Consider the following 8,284-nt stretch of genomic DNA (forward strand, 5'->3'; position numbering starts at 1 on the left):
TTTAAAACCAAAATTAATTAAAAATTGCAAAAAATGAATATCTGCTCTAAAAATATTATTTATACATTAAAATCAATCATTATGTTATGTATACAAATATATGTATAATCTAATTGTATTTTATATTTTATTATATATATCTTTTGTGATTAATTTTGATAGTTAATTTTATTATATAACTAGCATGGTTGTATCTGCTCACAAATCAAGCAATGCAGCACAAGTTAGTCACCAAAAAAAAAAAGCAGCTGAAGACAGAAAAATAATGATAAAAAAGTAAGAAAATAGAAAAAAAAAGAGCGGAAAATTGAAAGAAAAGGGCGCCACCTTCTAAATTGAGATAAGTGAAGAAAATAGAAACACTCCCTTTCTCCAATTTCCAATCCTTTTATTGCCATCAAAAGTTCAAAACATAGCTCTCACCCTATTCTCACTACTATTATTATATTATCATTTATCATCCAAACAAAAAAAGCACCAAACCCTCAAAAATTAATTAGTAAAAAAAATAAAATAAAATAAATAAAATCTCTCTCTCTCTCTCTCTCTCTCTCTCTCATTGTGGTTGTGGAATGTGAAACTTCTTGCGCCTTCTCCTCCGCCGTGCATGAGCTTCCACCACCGCTGCCGGCGACTATAACAACCGCATCCACCACCACCGCCACCGCCATGCCGGCGTCCCGCCCCTCCTCCGATCTCATCCTTGACCGCCTCGCCTCCTCCGATGGTCAAATCAAGCTCAAAGCCATCCGGCAGCTGAAGAACCACATAATCGGAAACCGCACCAAGAAACTCTCATACATCAAGCTCGGAGCCGTCCCCGCCGTCGCCGCAACCCTCGCCGACTTCGATTCCGACCCCAACCTCATTGTACAGTCCGCCGCCGCGCTTGGCAGCTTCGCCTGTGGCCTTGACGCCGGTGTCCGTGCTGTCCTCGACGCCGGAGCTTTCCCTCACTTGATCAGGCTCCTCTCTGCCTCCGATGACAAGGTCAATTTCTCTCTCTCTTCTTTCCTTATCATTTGTTTTGCCAGATATTGTAGATTGCGATGAAATTGCAATGCTCTGAATTGTTAGGTTGATCGTTAGGTTGCGATTAGTGATGGTACTTGCTTGGTTACGCTGATTTGGACCGTTATTTTTTTTATCATGATAATGCATTGATAGTAGGAATGAAATAGCTTGTGTGAGAATAATGAATTGCATATTTTGAACTCAATTTAGTTTCTGGAGTGTTCTTATGGTATTTAGTGATCAGTTTCTCCTTTAATTGTTCTTGCTACTTCTATAGCTATTAGAAATATTTCGAGTGCGATTATTAATATTTTAATCTCCAATGCCATCTGATTGGCCTTTGTACACTTGATTTCAGGTTGTGGATGCAGCTGCACGTTCTCTACGAATGATTTATCAATCAAAATTGGCCCCAAAATATGATTTTTTCAAGGAAGAGAACTTGGAGTTCCTGCTTTTACTGTTGAAAAGCGAGAATGAAAGTCTTTCTGCACTGGGTGCGAGCATTATTATTCATTCGTGCGAGACAGGTGAAGAACAGAATATCTTATGCTATGCTGGTGTGTTGGACAAACTCATCAGCCTTCTGTATGGTTCTCTAAGCCAGCGAGATGCTAGTTTGGAGTCCATAGCTGCGATAGTTAAAAACAATTCTGAAGCTGTCTCTAAATTTGTCGACCTTAGAGGTGGAAGAGCTTTGAGCCCTGTAATTGAATTAAGTAAAGACAAATATTCTCGGACAAGATTACTAGCTTGCTTGTGCCTGATTTGTGTTAAGAATGCTTCTTCTTACCATCTTCAAGACACAGGAATCAAAACCAAACTGATAAATATTCTGCTTGAACTCCTTGATGATTCTGGTCAAGTTGGAGATGAAGCTCCATTTGCCTTTTTGAGTTTAATTGCTGAGAAGGAAGATTTGCAGAAGTTAGCATTTGAGGGAAATGCAATTGATAAGTTCTACAATCACTTGCAAGACTGTCCTTCACATCCCAAACGTCTTGAAGGGATATTTCTAGCCTTGGCTGATCTTTGCTCTAAATTGGAGTGCTGCAGGTCTAAGTTTCTTTCGTTACAGGTCTGTTATTTCATGGGCATTAATAGTAAACCTCATTTATTGCTAGTAACCTGTTTATTGAAATGCATTGTTATGTTGATGATATTTTTTAGCATGTCAATGTGAACATGTTTGAATTAATTATAAGCAATTTTGTGTTTCTTCCAATTTCATATTTTCATGGAGTTATGATATGAGTTGCACTGGTAAATTTCATATCTAGATACTAAACCCACCATTATTTTCTCTCTTGGCTGAACACAGATGTTAAATCTACTAGTTGATGCTTTAACCCATTATGATGCCAATGTACGCACTGCAGCCTGCATTTGCTTGAAAAGTGTCTCTCGTTCCATCAAGGTATGCAACTTACCATGATATGGTTCTCAATTTGTGTTATGCTATGTAGTTCCTATAACTGAATTCTCATAAAATGTCATTCAGAATTTGAGTGTAGGTTATTTTATGAACGAAAGAATTGTCATTCCGTTGGTTCGACTCCTCTCTGATCCTTCTACTTCTGTCCAGGTATGCGTTTATTTATTTAATTAGATCTAGCATGGGCATTTATCTCAAGCACATCGTTGCTTTTGTGGAAGTCATGCTTATTTACTAACAATATTTAGTGAGATTCTTCGATATAGTCCTTTTCTAACCTAGTAAGCCAAAGTTCTTTCTATGCTGTCTTCCAGGTTGCAGCCCTTGGTGCTATCAGCAACATTCTGGTTGACTTTACAGCACATAAGTCAGTGTTTGTACAATGTGGAGGCATTAAAGAGCTTGTTCAATTGACAAAGTCAATGGATCCATCTTTAAGGTTAAATGCTGTATGGGCCTTGAGAAACATGGTATTTCTGGCAGATAAGATGTGTAAGGAAGGAATTTTTATGGAACTGACGGTTTCTTCTGTAGCTAGCCTTATTTGCGGTAATGATCCTCATTGAAAGTTAATATTTTCTGAATTGGCACCTCCCAAAAAAATTGGTTCTTAATTCTCTGTATACTCTGCAGATCCTGAGCCTTCTATTCAAGAACAAGCGCTGGCTCTTGTGCGAAATGTTGTTGATGGGTGTATGGACTGTGTTGAATACGCTTTTGCTGAAGAAGGTATCATCCTGGATGCTGTTGGAAGGCAAATTCGGAAATCTTCAAAAACCGAAATTTTGATACAGGTTGGAGAAACTTCCGAAACTAAAGCCGTTGGTTGATATTTTAGCCAACCATTGGTATTTATATTAACTTTGTGATGCATCTAATTAGTTGTGTGGCCTACATAGGGGATGTACGTGCTCAGCAATGTTGCAAGCGGGAATGAGTTTCATAAAGAAGCTATCATGAAACTACTCTTCCCACCAGCAGAAAATGGGTCTCGCTCTTTCTTCTGCCAGTTTTTGCACAGCAGTGACAGTCGTTTACGCACATCTGCTGTTTGGGTCATAGTCAATTTGACTTTTCCTGCAAGTCCTGGTGCATTTGGTCGGATTGTAGAACTGCGTAAATTTGGTGTAGTTTCTCAAATCAAGAGGATGGCCAATGATTCTTGCATGGATGTGAAGGTCCTTAAATTTTTATTTCATCTTTTATTCCCTACTGCATTTGTTCTAAACTACTTTTAGTCATTTTGTAAATTTTATTATTCTGTTGGTGCAGCTTCGCGCAAGACATGCACTTGGGCAGATTATTACCTTTGGTGATAGTTAACTGTCTCCATGCAAAGCCCTTTGATGAAGCAAAGAAGAAAGTCTTGATAGAGTTATTTTCTCTAGTACATTATATGTAAGGGGGGTATCCAACCTCAGCTTCGGATATGGTATGTTTCAGCAGATGTTCTTCAATGACTTGCTTACTGTCTGTCGTAGAATCTTCTTTCTAGATATATGCCACTGAAAATTGGAATCATTGACTACTGTTTGGTTTTTGATATCGGAGTGTTTAGTTTATCCTTTTATGGTGTATAGTACTTAATAACATGAAAGATCTGTTGTAAAGTTTATGGAAGTTCAATGTTTGTACATTAAGCGAGCATGTTATAGAGATTTCAGATTAGCTGCTTATTCTGTTGTGTTTGTAGTAGTTTATTGTTATCTCTTGTATTTTTAGTGCCAAGAATACTTTTATCCGGGATCAAGATTTATCTGTTTCTCAATCTCTGTTTTCTTAATATTTTGTCACTTTGAAGTTTCTTCCCGATAATGGAATTTTGATGTTCTAATTCCAAATTCGTTGTTGCTTTTCCCATGTTTCCCTTTGCAGGTAAATCAAATTATTTCTTTAAATTTTTGAACAAGTCAGAGCAGTGTGAAAGGTTTCAATTTTGTTAGCACTCCTGACCAACCAGGATACGCCCCCCAAGTTTCATTTTCTTGTTAATTACTCCAAGTGTTTCTCTTTCTAAGTCAGATGCTCCAAGTAGATCGACAGGCTTTAGTATTGTACAATATGAGTAGTAAATGTCAAGTTTAGAACTTAGCTTCAAGTTTCAGCTTCATCCTTGGTTCTGCTTTATTTTGCCAAATAGTAGAATTGTATTTTTATGTGTAAGTAGTGATTGATGTTATGTGCTTGATCTCTAGTTATTGGTCGACAAAGTAGGTCCTAAATATAAGCAACAAATTTACTACACATTTATCTTGTTCTTAGTTAACCCCTTTACATACCTGAAAATGGGCACGTATAATAGACTTTGAAGATTTTCAACCAATTCATAAAAATCATTCATTCCAAACTCTCTTAGTAATAATAGAATAGATGATGTATTTAAAAAATGTGTAGACATATTCACAGCTTACAGAAAGTAGTAGTGATTGATACTGAAACCTATAAACTATACCCTAGAAGAGACTAGGAAGAAGCCAAAGGCAGGAAAAACATAATATGAAATTTTCTGACGCATGACTTATCAGCCGATTTTTTCTGTGTTAGTGTCATCCGAAGGCCATATTACAGTTTCTATGAGCCTTTCCCTCATTAACTCCAAGTTCTCATTCGATATGTCTTCATATATCTCAGCATGATTACATTTCTGCACCACAATAATGAAAAATAAAAAAAGATTATAAATCTTAAGCTTGGCCATTTTTAATCAAGAAGAAAGATATAACTACTTTTCTGAGTTCCATTATTAGTACCTTGACCCATTTACCATAAAGGTGAAGCCGTGTAACCATCACTCTCTCAGCTAGCTCTTGGTGCTCCTATCAAATTGGTCCAAAAAGGGAAAACAAAAAATTACATTACACATTGTGATTTGGTATTGCAATTTTCACAAGAATGGCATGTTAGATTGAAAATTCTATGGACACTCGAGTATCAAAGACTACCTTGGCGAGGGATCGTAGAAAACGTTTCCCATCTGATGGCTCGTTTGTTGCAACAAAACTGCCAACATTATAAGCATGAGTAAGACTTGGTCAACAAAATTATTATACTAATAACGAGAAAAACAAAACATTACTATGAGATTGTAAAAAGTGATATAGTTTCCAACAAGCTAAGAGTCTAGAATAACACAAGCTCATGTTGAACTAGTTTCTAAATTTGTCACAACACAATTCAACTATATTCTAGTGTCAATAAACTATAAGTAAATGGTTAAATTAGTCCCTAAAAGATTATTCATTTTTTAAATTGGTCCCCGAAAGATTTTTTTAATCAAATTCGTCCTTTAAAGATTTTAAATTAGTCATGTTAGTCTTTGCGTCACTTTGTTTGTTGATGGTGTCAAAATTTGCTAATGTAACGTGTTAAATGACACTCCAACATACACCTAGGAGTCTTAATTGACTATTAACATAATTAATTTATGAAATTAGATCAAATCAACTCCAAATTAAGGAATTCCAATGCCTCAAGTTTTCTCTTCAATTAGGTTTTGATTTAATCTAATTTCATAAACTAATCATGTTAATAGTCAATTAAGACTCCTAGATATATGTTGAGATGTCACTTAATGTGTTATATTAGCAAATTTTGACACTATCAGCAAACAAAGTGACAGAAAGACTAACATGGCTAATTTAAAAATTTTAAATGACGAATTTAATTAAAAAAATCTTTCAGGGACCAATTTGAAAAATGAGTAATCTTTTAAGGACTAGTTTGACTATTTACTCAATAAACTATTGTTGATACTTGATACAACATATGTGAATTTCACTTACTTATAAAAAAACCTATACTTAGGTGGGTTCATCTCATAGAGCTGCTGAAGCACCGTCCTCACTGCCTTGACTGTGAAGTAGTTGAGTAATTGCTGTATCCCAACACATGAATTCAGATAATATAAGATCACAAGCAACAACATCTAGTATAATATTAAAACACTTATTGACTATTATTGTATGAACCTCCGAAATTGCATTTACATATCAATGTTAATGAAATTGTCTTAGGAGAGTATAAAACTACATATGGTATGCAACATCTTTTGGGAGCGTTTGGTGGAGAGACATAGACTGAAAGACTGAGACTGAGAGACAAAGACTAAGAGACAGAGACATAAATAAATCACAGTATTCTGTTTGGCGCAAAATGGGAGGCAGAAATTAAAACAAGAATGAAACTCTAATTTAATTTGTACAAAAGATAAAATTAGAATTAATTAATTGAAATGAGAGTATTTTAGGTATAAAATGTTATTAAAGTTTCAGTCTCTGTTTCTAAAAATTTCATTCCCCTGTGTCCTCACATTTTGGAGGTACTGAAATACTGAAATTTTAGGTACAGAGATAGAAATTTTAATACCAGTCTTTGAGCCAACAAACATAATACTGAATCTCAATGTTAGTGTACCTCAAAACAAACGCTACCTATAATCATCAAATAGTGATCTGAAATAACATGACTAACTTCATCACTAACACCAAATAATAGATCTGAAATGAAAATATAAAAATGGCACCATGGATATAAACTGTTCATATATGATCCACACAATCATATTGAATTTATGTGTTTACCGTTTTAACATCATTAAAAGTCTCCTCATATTGACCACCAAGCTCGTTAACAATTGCAACTCTCCGATTATCCTTGCGCTGCTTCTTGAAGCTTCTATTAACAGAGAGCCTCCACTCTCTCACCCCATAAACAACAAAGGAACTACTCAGTTCCACGTTGTTCCCACGCCTCACCAAACACTGCTTATTACCATTCACACCGCCGGTAATGGTGGTGGTTGTGGGAAGAGCATCCACGCAAAGATATGAGTCCACCAACGATGTTCCCACAACACTTAGAGCACTCACCATATCCTCTTCTTCCACAACACAAACTTCAAAGTTTCTCCAAAACTCACCCACTTGAAAATTATGGCGGAAAATAGTCCAAGTTGGAAACTTGATGGTTACCCACTAATTTTGAACAAGGGAAGAATCGTGGGTATCCGAAAAAATTGGAAATTTGTAGCTATTGAAGTCAAAGAAGAAGAAGCATGCAGAGGAGAGAGAATGTGGAGAGCAAGGAACACGAGGGAGGAACAGGAAGAAGGTGGGATTTTTGAAGTGTGTGAACCTTAACCAAACGAAAACTTGAGGTCGAAAAATTTCGGAGAGGAAAAATAAAAAGCTGAGAACTGAAAATCAACGTTAGCCTCTGACTTTTTGTTTGTTTCTGTGTTCTTTCCAAATGGGTTGAGGAGAGAGAGCCAACTCAGTTCGACGGGTATTCAGTTTGGTTCTGAATGGACACGTGGCGGTTTTGAATCTTTGTCTTTGTCCATAGATTCTGATTCTGATGTTTTTTTTTTTTTTTTTTCTCGAGTCATTACTGGCTGATGATAAAATGGCTCAGAAAATCTTTTATCTTGTCCCTCTTTTTTTTAAGTTATTTATTTTTTGAATTGCAGTATTTTTATTGGACTTTTTTGAAATGGTCTAATATCTGATAACCTTTTTTGGTCAAGCACCTAAGGCCCATTAACAGGCCGGATATATAAGCCCAAGCGACACTGGATATATAAAATCCTGGATTAATGGGCCAATTCACAACTTTGGGTGAATAAGCTTAATCTTATAAGCCAATGAACTTGAGTTCACATGGCATATCTCTCCCTCCCTACTTTAAAGGTCTTGGGTTCAAATTTTAGAGATTACAATTAGAGAAAAAAATTTGGTAAATATGTGAGGAATATGTAGATGTATTGTGTACTTAGGATTGGAGATTGTCCAATCCATCTGGGTACTTAGGATTGGAAGTTGTCCAATCCACTTGACC

The 8,284-nt window shown here is 36.0% G+C and overlaps 2 protein-coding genes across 2 annotated transcripts; one reads left to right on the forward strand and one right to left on the reverse strand.

Annotated features, from left to right (window-relative positions):
- The first annotated feature begins 318 nt into the window (after positions 1-318).
- Positions 319-4,693, forward strand: LOC112765199 (uncharacterized). The gene is made up of 9 exons (XM_072223069.1): positions 319-990; positions 1,373-2,092; positions 2,336-2,431; positions 2,516-2,599; positions 2,764-2,998; positions 3,083-3,243; positions 3,349-3,627; positions 3,722-3,881; positions 4,325-4,693. Exons 1-8 carry the CDS (start codon positions 670-672, stop codon positions 3,770-3,772), a joined length of 1,947 nt encoding a protein of 648 aa, XP_072079170.1. The 5' UTR covers positions 319-669; the 3' UTR covers positions 3,773-3,881; positions 4,325-4,693.
- Positions 4,694-4,761: 68 nt separating this feature from the next.
- On the reverse strand, positions 4,762-7,709 carry LOC112765201 (chaperonin-like RbcX protein 2, chloroplastic). The gene is made up of 5 exons (XM_025811087.3): positions 7,030-7,709; positions 6,232-6,323; positions 5,392-5,449; positions 5,200-5,265; positions 4,762-5,093 (listed from the first exon to the last, which is right to left on the reverse strand). Exons 1-5 carry the CDS (start codon positions 7,318-7,320, stop codon positions 4,971-4,973), a joined length of 630 nt encoding a protein of 209 aa, XP_025666872.1. The 5' UTR covers positions 7,321-7,709; the 3' UTR covers positions 4,762-4,970.
- Between the last annotated feature and the right edge of the window lie 575 nt (positions 7,710-8,284).

The sequence above is a fragment of the Arachis hypogaea genome, chromosome 17, assembly GCF_003086295.3.
Source record: "Arachis hypogaea cultivar Tifrunner chromosome 17, arahy.Tifrunner.gnm2.J5K5, whole genome shotgun sequence".
Classification (NCBI taxonomy): Eukaryota; Viridiplantae; Streptophyta; class Magnoliopsida; order Fabales; family Fabaceae; genus Arachis; species Arachis hypogaea.